The 16,317-nt window shown below is 37.1% G+C and overlaps 1 protein-coding gene across 6 annotated transcripts; it reads left to right on the forward strand.

Annotated features, from left to right (window-relative positions):
• The first annotated feature begins 302 nt into the window (after window positions 1–302).
• il15l (interleukin 15, like) lies at window positions 303–16,317 on the forward strand. Of its 6 annotated transcripts, none has more exons than XM_058745040.1 (5): window positions 303–633; window positions 870–1,185; window positions 1,291–1,335; window positions 5,427–5,555; window positions 15,079–16,317. In XM_058745040.1, exons 2-5 carry the CDS (start codon window positions 994–996, stop codon window positions 15,241–15,243), a joined length of 531 nt encoding a protein of 176 aa, XP_058601023.1. In that variant the 5' UTR covers window positions 303–633; window positions 870–993; the 3' UTR covers window positions 15,244–16,317. The 6 variants fall into 6 exon arrangements, with proteins under 6 accessions (XP_058601023.1, XP_058601024.1, XP_058601021.1 ...); XM_058745041.1 differs by having other exon boundaries at window positions 307–633; window positions 5,430–5,555; XM_058745038.1 differs by having other exon boundaries at window positions 363–633; window positions 989–1,185; window positions 15,073–16,317.

The raw sequence follows: 16,317 nt of genomic DNA on the forward strand, positions 1-16,317 counted from the left end.
TGTTAAATAGTGCATGTTAGTTAACAGACTTGGCAAAAGGCAGAACCATATTGTTTCAATGCCGCAATAATCGGTTTACAGTTTAAGAGGACGATCGCAGTATTAAACTGTTCTCTAGAGAGGATTTGACTCCTGTAAATCTCAGCATGCCCAACATGAAGGCATAAATAGCGCGTAATTATTGACATATTTTATTGCGCTTTTATAAGAACCACATACATTAAAACTACGTCGTTTATGCATTTCTTAAACATTTATGAAAATATCTTAAACATTAATAAAATCTCTTGTCAAGTCAACCTAGCGTGCTTTCAGTTTCGATGTTTCTATGACTCGTGAGGGCATCACAGTCCTGCCCAATCACGCGGCGGTATAAAAGATAGACTGAACTCCACTCACTCCATGTTTTTACTACGCTGTGGGGCTCATGAAGACGGACACCGCCTATTCATGTAAAGTCTTTTCAGCTGGAAGTGGACGGGGACTCGGGTCTCAGCGTTTTATTATTGTATTGGTTTTCCTTGGAGTTGTGGCAGATGAAAACAAACTGACCTATTCTGCAGAATGATTAGGCGTATATGTGCTATTCTGTCGATGGACGTCAAACTATTCTCTCCAGAAATGTTTGATGAGGTAGGTCTGTGCTAAAGATTATTGCAGTTTTAAAAATGTCTCCTAGTGTCTAATAAGTCAGTGATTTATGAAATAGTTTTTTTACTATTAAATTAACATAATTGGAAATAGCCTAGATCAAAATAGGCCTACATAAATAAAATATTGTTGTCTTTTCAAGGCATGTTCCTGTTGTTTCTCTTAATGTGTACTATTTTTTTCTTCCCCTTTTTTTTTTTTTTTTTTTTTTTTTTAAGATTAGGCTGCAGGCAGAATGTTTCTTCAGCCATGTGTTCTATATTGTGTATCTACTAAAAAAAGCCAAACTCTAAGGAGGGGGAAATGTAGCCACTCAAAGCACTCCATCTCTTCCTAGGCCTGATGACAGATGTGTTAGTGAGGGAGAGCTGGATATTTGATATGAGGACAGATTTACTCCACTATTCCATGCATTTTGCTTCATTATTTCTGTATCTGCTGATCATGTTGACAAGACAGATCAAGTGTCAATCAGGATGCAGCAAAGAGAGTGTGGAGATGGTGAAAAGGATCGCAAGGGAGCTCAGCCAAGTGGTACCATATGATTTAGTACTGATTTTTACTTAAAAAAAAAAAAAAAAAAATTTCTAGTTTATTCTTACTCCGCTTCTGTTTAAGGTGTGGTTTCTCTCATAACAGAAAAATGATAGCATGCTGTACACACCAACTCTAGATGATTATGAGGTATGTGTTTTTACACGCAATCTTTAGTTATCAATATACTATTTTGAATATGCTGCCAAAAATCAGTTGAAGGGGCGTTTGAATCTTTGGCCCTTTGATAATAATGTATTATTTACTCATTCGGATAACTGAACGATTTAAATTGCTTTGTAACTGGAGGCAAGATAAAGTGCTTTTGATAAATTGCATTAATATGAAGGCTAAATGTTTACTGAATAATATTGTGGGCTGTGATGTTGAATTTCTAGGCTCATAGATTTTTGTGAAGAACAGCTGGGATATATTTGTGCTTTGTTTACTCTTTTTTTTTTTTTTTGACCTGATGCATTTCAGAAAGCTTCCAACATTAGAGGCAGCACCATTTGTAGATTGTGTTGTGTAATTTGTTTTTATTATCTACATACAGGCCAGTGCGTTTCAGAGTGAGAAAGCACAGATGTCACACTGTCACAAAGTGTTATGACAAAATGAAAATATAATTTACAAAAAAAAAAATATATATATATATATACACAGTGGTGTGAAAAAGTGTTGGCCCCCTTCCTTATTTTTTAAATGTTTTGCATGTTTGTCACACATTAATGTTTCAGATCATCAAACAAATTTATATATTAATCAAAGACATGGGCGTCGCTAGGCCGTTTTTAGGGGGGCTTTAGCACCCCTACATTTCTGCTCAGCCCCCCCTAAAAATCTTGCGATTCTTCCCCTTTAAATTTCAAATGAAAACGGCAGCAGACTTCGGCTCCTCCCCATCTTTCTGCGCGTTCTTCAAATCCACAGACTGCGGTGGTGCAGAGGAGAGGACGAGGTGTGTGTTTATGATAGATTGTTATAATATCTACATCTATGCAGTTCTTTGTCATAAATACAGTTTACAAAAAGTCATGGGAGAGCAATCGGTTTCCAATCTACTGTAAAGTTTTCGCTGCATTCACCACTCATCACAGCACAGCTGTTTCCTTCAGCGAAAGCCCTTAACATATATGATGACTTTATAAAACGATCACGTTATTGCTGTTTTCATTTGAAAATTTAGCTTTCGATATAGAACATAATATTACAGTGCATGTGGCATTAACTACCATACAGTTATGCATAGAAATGATTAAAGACAGTGACAGACAGCACTCAGTCAATGCACTCATTTTAATTTCATATAAGAGTGATTGAAAGAGATTGAAACATTGTGTGTGTGTGTTTTGTATTACGGTAATTAAAAAAAAATTTTATTGTTTGAATTGAATTTATGTAGAACGTTTCTACAATTTTTTTGTACAAATTTTCAATCAATTTTTTTGTAAATATTTATTTATTTTTTATTATTATACCTTCATTGGGGGCTGAGCCCCCCTAAAATGAAAATCCTAGAATCGTCCCTGATCAAAGATAACACAAACATGCAGTTTTTAAGTGAAGTTTTTTATTATGAAGGGAAAACAAAATCCAAACCCACATGGCCCTGTGTGAAAAAGTGCTTGCCCCCTCCTATTAAATCATGAAAGAACTGTGATTAACCACATTATTTTAGAAAGCTGAGTTAAATTTCACTAGCCAAACCCAGGCCTGATTACTGCCAGACCTGTTGAATCAAGAAATCACTTAAATATAACCTGTATGACAAAGTGAAGCATGTTTAAAGAGCAACACATCATTCCGCGATCTTAAGAAATTCATAAACAGAATTCTGAATTCCATGAATTCTGCACTCTATCATCCGATTGAAATGTTGTGGCATGACCTTAAACAGTCCATTCATGCTCGAAAACCCTCCAATGTGGCTGAATTAAAACAATTCTGCAAAGAAGAGTCGGCCAAAATTCCTCCACAGCAATGTGAAAGACAGTTATCACAAACGCTTGGTTACAGTTGTTGCTGCTAAGGGTGGCCCAACCAGTTATTAGGTTTAGGGGGCAAGCACTTTTTCACACAGGGCCATGTGGGTTTGGATTTTGTTTTCCCTTCGTAATAAGAAACTTCATTTAAAAACTGCATGTTGTGTTTACTTGTGTTATCTTTGATTAATATTTAAATTTGTTTGATGATCTGAAACATTAAAGTGTGACAAACATGCAAAAAATAAATAAAAATCAGGAAGGGGGCCAACACTTTTTCACACCACTGTATATATCACAATGTATGATTAAAAGAGTAGCAGCTTTGTAATGTTTTAAACATGGCTTAGTCAGGGACTGGCACTCATCAATCAAACCATCAAGGCCAGATTTAAGTTGTTTTGCCAGGACAGATGACAAAATTCAATAGTCATTATTTAATAATGTGATTGGGTGCAAGTTATCAATAAAAAGAGTAGAAAATTTAGATAAAGGGTCACATTTGTTTTTAGAAATACTCTGAAGTCAAACTTCTTTTCACATTTAACTCCACTTCTTTTTTCAAGATTAAAGAAATATGCACAATTTCTTTAGTACATATTTCTCCTCCCATCTCTAACCACTGCTTTCTTGAGCTAGTAAAGGCTCCCATAGCTTTTTCTGCATATATGTGACCCTGGACCACAAAACCAGTCATAAGGGTCAATTGTTTTTTTGAATTCATACATCTGAAAGCTGAATAAAGAAGCTATCCATTGATGTATGGTTTGTTAGGATAGGACCATATTTGGTCGCGATATAATTATTTGAACTATCTGGAATCAAAATATTGAGAAAATCGCCAAAAAACCAATCACTCCACCACTCAAAATTATAGTGAAAAAATTAAAAAGCTTTTATTCACACGGCTTTACATTAAAAGCAACACACTAACTTAACTTAACTTAAGTGCACCGACGCATTGCGGCTATCAAGCCTTCATTAGGGTGTCAAACTACAAATACACTCAGAGTCCATTTAAACAATCAATTCGTCACATGACATAGTCACCTGATTAAGTGTCAAAGCATCACACAGATAATTATTTTGCATAAATATAATTGTACCCAATAAATTCAAATTATTATTATTTAGATTAACAAAATAGAAAAAGAGAGAAAAAATACATAAATCTCAAGATAATATAAAGTACAACATAGATCCAAGAAAAAAAAAAAAAAACATTATGGACTATTTGTGGACTTGATGGCCTTTTATGGGCTGATCCTAAATAGTGAAAGTTTCTGTCTTAAATATAGTAATTGAAATCCCAAAATCCGATCAATAGTCAGATGCTTTTTCAAATGTAAATGCACCAGTGTCACTCTTTTTATTTATTTTTTATTTATTTATTTTTTTTTGTAGACAGAACATGAAAAACCACATGAAATCACATTTTCACAAGTGCAGTCGCAACCACCTTTGTAGGTGTTTTGAATTTGATTAAAATTAAACAGATTTTTATTAATGCTTCTTATTTGAAAGACCAAATGTTGGCTTTTAGAAGTCATTTGTGATGCAATTTGTTAAATCACATTCCCTCCAGTTGCCGCTTTTTGCAGTTGTATATATCACTTTTTATATATATATATATATATATATATATATATATATATATATATATATATATAAAAAGGGAATGTGATTTAACAAATTGCATCACAAATGACTTCTAAAAGCCAACATTTGGTCTTTCAAATAAGAAGCATTAATATATATATGTATGTGACTCTGGACCACAAAACCAGTCTTAAATCTGAAAGCTGAATAAATAGCTTTTCATTGATGTATTTGTTAGGATATGACAATATTTGGCTGAGATACAACTGTTTGAAAATCTGGAATCTGAGGTGCAAAAAAATCTAAATATTGAGAAAATCGCCTTTAAAGTTGTCCAAATGAAGTTATTAGCAAAGCATATTACTAATCGAAAATTAAATTTTGATACATTTACGGTAATACATTTACAAAATATCTTCATGGAACATGATCTTTACTTAATATCTTAATGATTTTTGGCATAAAAGGAAAAATTGATAATTTTGACCCATACAATGTATTTTTGACTATTGCTACAAATATACCCCAGCGACTTAAGACTGGTTTTGTGGTCCAGCATCATATATATAGATAAACAATGTATTTTTGTTGAAATGTCTATGCATTCTTTAAGCCTCATCGTTGTTACAGGCTATTAATTGTTGTCATCTCCTTTAGCAGAACTGCTCCAAGTCCACGCTTATGTGCTTTGCATTGGAAGTGAATGTTTTGTTTGTTGAAATCCAGAATGTGGCCAAATATCGGTCCCACCCCCTTCCAAGGGTCCTCAAGACACTGACAGATAAGGTGAGTTCAATATCTGCTAGACATTTAGGATGATCCAATAATGGTATTTACAGAAATATTTGTAACAGCTTGTAATGACTTCAAGGTTAGCAAGAAAGCAGACACATCCACAAGGAAATCTTTCAAATATAAGAATTAAAAAAAAAAAAACATTGCAATACTGTAGGGATCACAAGATCTTTTCAAGAAACGTTAAGGTAATACTTGTTTAAAATTCTATTCTTTTGATTATTCAACAGTTATTGAAAAATTGCCATTAAAAGTCATGTTAAAAAGATGTTTTCATAAGACTCACACACGTACATATGAACAAAAATCTATTGTTAGAACTGGCCTGTACCCAGACATAATTACAGTATGTGTGGTTCATTACACATGTGTTTAACAACTGAAATAACAAACATTTTTTCCACTCAAGAGGTCATGTAAGTGCATACAGAAATATGGGTTTCAAATGTCTGTTAAAGCCTCTGGTCTGCTTGCATGCTAGGCAACCATTTTAAATGTATTTACCGCTCATGTTTTTACTACTCATGTTTTTGTTTTTACTAATGGACAAAGTTAAATTATTTACATTACACTTCTATGGACTAGAGTACAAGGAGAATTTGTATAAGTTTGTAAACAAAGTTTGAAGTTGGCTTGAGAAAGCCTGTATCCAAAAAAGAAAGTTTGAAGTAGTTTTAAAAGGGACATCAGATGCAAAATTCACTTTTACATAGTGTTTGGATATAAATGTGTCTTAGCGGTGTATGGATGCAACCACCCTACAATGGCAAGGCAAGGCAAGTTTATTTCTATAGCACATTTCATACACAGTGGTAATTCAAAGTGCTTTACATAAAAGGAAGTGAAATAGTCATTAAAAATAATAATAATAACAAGAAATTAAAAATAATAATCACAACAATAAAAACAAAGTGACTTACAAATTGATTTAAAAAGAATTTAAAACATTTAAGAATAGAAAGTGATTATATATAGTGTAATCAGTCCGGACGTAGCACAGTGCTCATTCAACAAATGCACAGCTAAACAGATGAGTTTTGAGTCTGGATTTAAATGTGGCTAATGTTTTAGCACATCTGATCTCTTCTGGAAGCTGGTTCCAACTGCGGGCAGCATAATTGACAAAAGCAGACTCCCCTTGTTTTGTGTAAACCCTTGGTATTTCTAACTGACTCGATCCTAATGATCTGAGTGGTCTGTTAGGTTTATATTCAGTGAGCATGTCTCCAATGTATTTAGGTCCTAGGCCACTTAGAGATTTATAAACAAGTAAAAGTACTTTAAAATCAATCCTAAATGTAACTGGAAGCCAGTGTAAGGACCTGAGGACTCGTGTGATATGCTCAGATTTTCTGGTTCTAGTCAGAATCCTGGCAGCAGCGTTCTGGATGAGCTGCAGCTGTCTAATGGTCTTCTTTGGAAGGCCGGTGAGGAGACCATTACAATAATCCACCCTGCTGGTGATAAAGGCATGAACAAGTTTCTCCAAGTCTTGACTGGAAACAAAATATCTAATTCTTGCAATGTTTTTGAGATGATAGTATGCTGATTTAGTTACTGCTTTGACATGACTACTAAAACTAAGGTCTGTCTCCAGAATCACCCCAAGATTTTTGACTTGGTTTTTAGTTGATTGACCCCTAGACTCAAGGTATGCATTCACCTAGAGAACTTCATCTTTGTTTCCAAATGCAATGACTTCAGTTTTCTCCTTGTTTAACTGAAGAAAGTTCTGGCACATCCAACTGTTAATTTCATCAATGCATTGGCAGAGGGAGTCAATGGGGCTGTAGTCATTTGGAGATAAGGCTAGGTAAATCTGCATATCATCAGCATAGCATAGGAATTTGGTTCTTTCTCATTATTTGACTTAGCATATACAGGCTAAACAAGAGTGGTGCAAGAATTGAGGCTTGTGGGACTCCGCATGTCATGGACGTCCACTTAGACTTGTGCTCTCCTATACTCACATAATAACATCTCCCTTCTAAGTATGACCTGAACCATTTGAGTACCATCCCAGAAAGCCCGACCCAGTTTTCCAGTCTCTCTAGAAGTATGTTATGATCAACAGTGTCAAATGCAGCACTAAGATCTAGTAGTACCAGCACTGATATTTTGCCTGAATCAGAATTGAAGCGAATATCATTTATTATCTTAATAAGCGCGGTCTCTGTGCTGTGATGCGCTCGGAAACCAGATTGAAAATTGTCCAGGTATCCATTTGAGTTTAAGTAGTTGTTCAGCTGATTAAAAACTACCTTTTCAATAATCTTACCTATGAAAGGAAGATTTGATATTGCCAGGTCTATAGTTGTTCAACGTGGTGTTATCAAGATTGCGCTTTTTCAGAAGGGGCTTAACAACTGCAGTTTTCAGGGAGTTTGGAAAAGTCCCAGAAGGAATGAGGCATTCACCACTTCTAAGAGATCTGCTTCTAAACAGTTAAGCACACTTTTGAAAAAAGATGTGGGAAGTGTGTCAAGATAGCATGTTGACGATGTAAGGTGCTGTACTATTTCTTTCAAAATTTTGCTATCAGTTGCTTCAAAAACAGACATAGTCACTTCTTCTTGAAATTGCGGTCGAATCTGTGTGACCTCTGCATAACTTGAGGATGTGCCAATCTCCTTTCTGATATTATTGATCTTCTCAGAAAAGAAGGAAGCAAACTCATTACATTTGCTGTCGGAGAGCATTTCATTGGGAATCTGACTTGGGGGGGGGGGTTTGTCAGTCTCTCCACAGTAGCAAAAAGAGTGCGAGAGTTGTTTAAGTTACTGTTTATAAGGTTTGAGAAGAAGGTCTGTCTAGCTGTGGCTAGTTCCACATTTAAAGCTTGAAGGCTGTCTTTATAGATGCTATAGTGAATTTCAAGTTTTGTCTTCCGCCACATCCGCTCAGCTTTTCTGCATTGTCTTTTCATACTCTGAACTGCTGTTGATTTTCTCCATGGTGATTTTTGTCTGCCATTCTTCTTGCAGACCCTTGTCGGAGCAATATCATCAAAAACATTCTTAACGTTTGAGTTAAAAGAATCCAGGAGAAGATCAACAGAGTCTGCAGAAATGCTTGGTGTTAAAGATATAGCCTTCATAAATAGCGCACTAGTTTTCTCGTTAATGCATCTCTTTCTGACAGAGACAGATCTAGATTCAGTGGTAACAGAGATCAATATATCAAAGAAAATACAGAAGTGATCAGATAGTGCTACATCCTTAATAACAATGGATGAAATGTTTAGACCTCTACTGATGAGTAAATCTAGAGTGTGTCCACGATTGTGTGTGGGTCCATGCACATGCTGGATCAGGTCAAAAGTGTTTAAAACAGTTATAATTTCTTTTGTAGTTTTGATGAATATTAAAATCCCCTGCAATAGTAAAACAGTTAAACTCTGAGGAAATCATTGATAACAGTTCTGTGAACTCTTCAACAAAGGCTGGAGAGTATTTTGGAGGCCTGTAAATAATGATAAACAGAATGTGTGGAGCACCTTTCAGCACAATACCTAGATATTCAAAAGACAAATACTGACCAAATGACACTTGCTTGCATTGATAAACATCTTTAAATAGAGCAGCTACACCTCCACCTCTCCTAACAGTCCTGCAGACACTTATAAAATTAAAGTTAGGAGGGGCTGTTTCATTGAGGACTGTTGCACTGCAGCTGTCTTCTAGCCATGTTTCATTTAGAAACATAAAATCCAGGTTGTTTGTGGTTATAAAATCATTGATCAGAAATGATTTATTTTTTAGTGAGCGAATGTTTAAAAATGCTAACTTGATGGAATTACATTTGGTCTCTACAGCAATCTCAGATTGACGCATTATAGGCCGCAAATTAGATGGGTCAGCCTGGGTTCCCTGGGTTCCCGCTTGTTCTGTAAACATTTGTGAATGTTGCTGCTAATATAGCGGGGACCCGACACATATCACTGAGAGCTGTTATCAGTTGTTTTTGGTTCACCTACAGCCGATGGAGGAGGGTTTGGGCTCTGGCGTTGTGGCAGCGGCCGGAGAGCTCTCATAGGAGGAGGAGGGAGAGCTGGGTCTGCAGTCTTTGGTGGTTGTGGGGCCCGCCGTTTTTTAGTTGATATCTGGGGGCTTGCAGCGAACGAGTGGGAGAGTTTGGTCCCAGCATACACCAGTTCCTCCATTTTCTGTGAGAAGCTTAGAAGTGGAGATGCTGGAGAGAGGGATAGTGTGTCTGGTGAGCGGGGCTCTGGCTGTGGTGTTTGCAGTGGCTGTGATATGTTGTCCTGGCTTCCCTGGCTGTTTTCCAGATAGTTGTCCTTGGGTGCTGAGTCTTGGAGCTGATGTAGTACGTCACAGTCTGTCTGTGAAGAGCTCGTTGGGCAGGGCTCAGCCGGGATAGTTTCCATGAGGAAAGTTTGTTTTGGCTGCGTGGTGTTATCAGTGTCCTCGTGGGATGTGTCAACCACAAGATGACTCTGAGGCTGACATGAAGTCCTGTGGTCACTCATATTCTGTCCAGGTGTGTGTGTGCCATTGAGGCCGAGTGGATTGGCACACACCACTGAAGGATGACGGAGGGAGAAATAGATATTGTCCTTTAGGACTCTTGCACCAAGTTTGTTTGGGTGGAAGCCATCCAGTTTAAACAGTTGTCTATGCCCCCAGAAAATATTGAAGTTGTCGACGAAGTTGACTCCTTTTACATTTACATTTAGTCCTTTTGTACTGCAGGTTCTTTGTAGCCATGTATTCAGCCCAAGCAGCCATGAAAACATGTTAGTTCCCCTTGCTGGGAGTGGTCCACTGATGAACGACTGAACTTCAAGTCTTTGAAGTGTTTCAAAGGGTTCGCTGAAATCCTTCTTAAGGAGTTCTGACTGCTCTTTCCAAATATCATTCTTCCCTACATGGATGATGATTCGATTTGCAGTCTTGTGCTTCATCAGAATGTTCCGAAGTTCCTTGTTCACATCAGAGACGGTTGCTTGAGGAAAGCAGCATGCAGTTGTAGTCCTGCTAATGATGTTTCTGATAATAGAGTCGCCCACTATCAGAGTCCTGGGCTCGGCTGCGCTCTGAGATGAGTGCCGCTGTCTGCTCGACCTTGAGCGTCTGTTAGTAGCGATGTTAGCTGCTGGCTGATTTGATCCATGTTTTGTCACATTTGGGGATTCCTCACTTACAATCATTAATGCTTCAAATCGATTCTCAAGATGTATAGGGGGTTGTAGAATGCCAGTGTTTACAAGTCTTGTCATAGCCGTATCTGGGGTAGAGGATGCTACCGCAGCAATACGAGATACTCGTGACAATCTGATGTCTCGAGTGCCTTTGGGTCTCGCTCCCTGTTTGTGCCATCGATTAGTCTGTCGATCAGCTTGTTCCTCTACACTTTGTAGAAACTGTTGAGATTCACTAGATTCACAGGACTCACCGGCTGTATGCTGAGGGCGTCCGTGATGACGATCCGCTGTGTGTTCCACCTGTTTTGGATGTCCAGCAAGTAACTTTGTTTCAAGAACCGCAATCCTTTGTAGAAGTCTGTGGCAGTTCATGCAGCAAGTATATTCCACAAGAGGCATTTTCTTTCCCGTCTGTTTGAATGTAGGCAGCTGTTTTCCCGTCTCTGGAATGTAAACTGCTGGCAGTGGGAGACAAAGAGTCTTCTTTTTCTAAAAACTGTGTTGTTTGAGCACTGTGCTGATATGCTGAAGTTAAAATCTTAGAGAAATCTGAGAAAAGTACATAAATAGGGAGCGAAGCGCAGAGCAATAAGCAGGAGCGTCCGAACAGTAGCGAAGCCGGAAGTTAGACAATGATAAAAATCCATTCACACTTTTAAAAAAAAGAAAATTATTTGTGAAATAATATTCAGTATTTTTTTATCAAATAGATACAGCGTTGATGAGCATAAGAAACTTCTTTAATACACTTTAATGATCCCTAACTTTGAATGGCAGTGTATTATACTGTAAAGAAAAAAGGTTTTCTCAGGTAACCTAAAATGTACATCATTTAGTCAAGGGTCAAATCAAATATAAATAGCACATTAAAGTTAAAGGTTATGCACTTTTTTGCGTGCGCGCTGTACAGTTATGGTATAAAGAATGTTTTTGCTCAGGTGGCTGAAATGTCCGCTCAATAGAGAAAAGTTTTGCTCAGCAAGAAAAAAAATTAGAGGGAACATTGGTCAGCACCCCTATTGGGACACATCCATTGCACTGATTACACACACACAGCTGAATCCAATCAGGCACGCTTTATAAGCCCTGGACTTCCTCGTTCAGATTGCCGAGTATTGTTCTACATTTATCACTCTCCTAGTGTTAGCTGCTTTACTGAGCCATTCCGTGTTTCTGTTTAATCTCTAGTATTATTCTGCGTTTATCACTCACCTAGTGATATCTGCTTTACGGAGCCTAGATTCTAGTTCTAGTTTAGTCATTTCGTGTTGCCCTGTTTTCTGATTCCTGCCTGTGTATCTTGGATTAACCCTTGTCTCGCCGCTCGGACTCTGTTTGTACCTCGTCTGGACTATTGCTCGTGTTTGTGGATTATCCATCTGGATTGTGTTCGCCGATCGATGACCTACGGCAGCCCTAGGAATACTCTTTCTCTTGTCTTATATATATATATATATCTGTTTGCTGATGCTCGACCCTGTCTGTGTCTGACCATGTCTATGAATAAAGCTTTGCGTATGGATCAAGCGGCAACCTCCCGCTCCCTCTCTTGAAACCAACACGGAAGTGACTAAAACTGCAATTTATTGACTGCCCGCTAGAGGCTGGCTCCAAAAGGGACCTCCCGTGTTTAAAATGCCCAAATTTACAGCCTGGTATAAAAAGTGGTTTTGGTCTGTATAGGTTATTTTGCCCTTCATGACAACTGTGAGGGGGGTGAATTTTTATTTGTATTTTTTATAACTCATCCGTTTAAATTATATTAAGCCTTAAAGTTCTGCATAATTGAGTAACAGGTGGATTGCTGCTCTGCTCCAGAGTGTGAAACTTAGAAAACTGGCTTTAAAGATTTTTATTTGTACAGAAAAAAATTACAATTATAGGTAGGACACTGGAAATCTAGCTATTAGATGTTTTAATAAATGATTTCAAACTTGATTTTTACCGCTATATTGGTACTCTGCTTTTGCACTGTCTGCAAAAAGTGAGATCTCACGCCAAGGCAAAAGGCAGTAACTTCTACATTATATAGGGTGCTGATCACCATTTGCAGAATCATTATACACTGTAAAAAAAAAAAAGTTGAGCCAACTTAAAATTTTAAGGCAACCAGCTTCAGCAGATTTTTGAGTTTTCTCAACTTGTCGTTTTAAGTTTATACAGAATCTCCCACAAAAATAAGTTGAGCAAACTCAGAAATCTGCTATAGCTGGTAAAAAAAATTTTTTTTAAGTTCGCTCAACTTTTTTTTTTTTTTTTACAGTGTAGTAACATCTGTATAAAATCTAGTGATCATTGGCTATAACATCTTGTAATGTGATTAAATTTTTTTTCTGACCGTAACAACCAGACAAAAAGTTAAACGTGAGTGGATACCGTTTTGCAACCAATTCATTTGCAATGTTCGCTAACATTAAAGGATGCAAGACATACTTAGCCTATTGTTTTTACATCGAACGGAATTAAAATAGTTTAACCTATAAAAACGACTTGTGGATTGATGTGAACGCCAGCAAGCAGGGATAATGCTCCGAATGATTGTGAATTAAACATCTCCGATTGATGGCGTTCATTGCAATAGATTTTATTGACTTACAAGAAAAGGCAGGAAAAGGATTTAATTTGCGAACAGTTATTGATTTTATGTGTGATACGCAGTCACGGCATTTGAGTCCTCATGTAGCCTACAGAAGTGTGCAGCCCCAGACTGACAGCTGGCACTGAGTGAATAATCTGCGTTACAACAAGAAGAAGAAAAAACGTTAAAGATTATTATTGTTGCCAAGTTATCTAGTTGTTGCTTGCTTACAGTGCTTTGTTATATGGAGCAGTTTGTTAGATCGCGATCTAACTTGTTTGTAAGTGCCGACAGATGTACCCAGGTGAAAAACAAGTAGCCTACACTTCCATAATGTACTTAAAGTGCTCTATTTTCGTGGACTAATTTTGTACTTAATAATCCTTTAGTACTTCTTAAGATCATAAGTGTACTCAACTGTGCTATTTTGAGACACCATGAATATGAACTAAAATGCACTTTTAACATACTTTGTATTTAAAAAAAAATTTATTTAGCTACCACTTGTAGTACACTTGAGTGTGCTAGTGTATAAAAGATGGGTTCAAGTGTACTACAAGTGGTAATGGCATTTTAGTTCATATTCATGGTGTCTCAAAATAGCACTGTTGAGTATACTTAGATGACATTTAGTTGACCTTAAGAAGTACTAAAGCAGTGTTTCTCAACCCTGGTCCTGGGCGCCCCCCAACACTGCACATTTTGTATGTCTCCCTTGTCTGACCCAGGACCAGGGTTGAGAAACACTGTACTAATGGATAATTTTTAGTATATTAAGTACAAAATTAGTGCGTGAAAATAGAGCACTTTAAGTACATTATGGAAGTGTACTTGTTTTTCACCTGAGTATAAAAGTACACAAGTCATTTACACCGTAATTTAAACGCGGCAGACTTTAATGGACAGTAAAACAAAGGCAGTCTGGCACAGTATTGACGAACGAATGCAAACAAATGCAGAGCATCATAACTTAATTTGAGTGCTCCAAAACAAAATCAAAGAGTGGTAACTAATGTTATAATGTGTTCTGCCTTGGTTTCTCTGGGGCTTTTCTCCATGATACTTAAACACTTGATAAAGGAGATCATTCATGTCCCAAAATTATCAATTATCAAATGGTGTTTTGTCTTTGCACGGTAGCACTGCTGTCACTATAGACAGGCGTGGTTTCAGCTCAGCTTCACCCACGTCCCGCCTTTTTACCCATTTTCGATTATCCGTGAGTGACGCGGTGACGCTGCCAAGATAACGGCGGTCGGCTCCGCCCACTTTAGGCTTCAACAATGCTCTTCAGAAACCTACGAGTTACGTCACGGACATTACGTCCATGTTTTTTACAGTCTATGGCAGGGGTCACCAAACTCAGTCCTGGAGGGCCGGTGTCCAGCAGAATTTAGCTCCAAGAGCATGATTAGCTGGTTCAGGTGTGGTTAATTAGGGTTGGAGCTAAACTCTGCAGAACACCGGCCCTCCAGGACCGAGTCTGGTGACCCCTGGTCTATGGTATAGATCCACACATCTCATGTCTCGTTCGTCAGGCGCAAGAGACTCCTATTACAATTCAGTTCAATAGATTCTGAAGTTAGCATGTTGATGACAAATGAAATTTAACCTGTGTTAATGAGAATCACACATGCACATATTATACAACTAAAAAAAGGACAAGGAATAAATGCTGTTTCTGATTTTGTGAATCAGGGTTACATTGTTTCTGGAATGCCTTACCTTCAAGACTGTACACTAACCTCATATAATACCATATTAAGTTGCAGGACAAAATGAAGCCATGTCCAGACTGTGAGTTCTATCAAGAAAAAAGAACAGAGACTTTTTTGCAAACCTTACAAGATGTTTTACAACGGATGAATGCTGAAAAAAGCTGTGCTCCAAAGAAGAATAAGAGACATTTAGAGAACTTTATAAAAAAAAATAAATAAAAAAAAAAAAAACATTAAAAACATGATCTGAAGGAGCAGATTTCTGTGGATTCCTAAAGCAGTTCTGGAGAAGTTTCTGAATGGCAAAACAGAAACCATGTACTAAGCTACAGTACCTACAGTACATATCCATCTGTACATGAACATGCAAATATATATTTTCTTAAATAAATGACTTTTATGGAATATTTGTTACAATAGCCTGTTTTGACAACAAACTAAACCCATGACCACTTTTTGTTGACCGTTAACTTTCCTATAAAGTATAGGTGTGTAGCTAATAATACAAGTAGTTGGTTTGGGAATTGCTGTAGTATATTCAACTGAACAAATTCATTACTCTCATCTTGATTATAATAGTGTAATATATCTGAACTGAAGATGTAACTAGTCAGGGGAACCAAAGTCATGAGCCTGGGCCATAAAATGTGAATAAAAACAAATGTTGGCAAGTTATTAAATTGACAATAATAAGTGTTACACATTATTGGCTATTTAATGACTGTTGCAATATTGGCAAATAAAGTTATGCTGTCTCACTGCTCTGTAATTTTGGAAAGGAAAGAGTCTGCTAAGAAAAAAATGATCTGATGCAGATTATCTGAAGATCGTCCAAAACCAGTTGCTATAACTGTGCTCTGCTTTCAACATTGACAAACGTCCTTTGATTTTGGTAGGGTTTTTACCTGCAGAACATCTTATACGCTATGATTGGATTGTCCACCAGCAAAACTTTATAAGGTTGCTGTAATATGAAATGTTTCAGGACAGTAATACTAATTTATTGCAATTTGACCTTTGTAGCTGGTGTATAACTTTGCAGAGAACATATGATCACACTACATAATAGCTTTAAATGTATATCACTAGAAAACCAGTTCAGCATACATTTACAATGCTAGATGTTTGGATGTATTACACTATTGTTCTACTTCATGACATGAAAGGAATTTGACAGCCTTCAGGTATTATAGTGGCATGTTGACCTTCCAAAAATATTGTTTTATCTACCTATCCCCAACTGCTGAATAATTTTATTGCATTTATAATTGTGTACAATAAAAAGACAACACT

Source organism: Onychostoma macrolepis, chromosome 15 (assembly GCF_012432095.1).
Source record: "Onychostoma macrolepis isolate SWU-2019 chromosome 15, ASM1243209v1, whole genome shotgun sequence".
In the NCBI taxonomy this organism is placed as follows: Eukaryota; Metazoa; Chordata; class Actinopteri; order Cypriniformes; family Cyprinidae; genus Onychostoma; species Onychostoma macrolepis.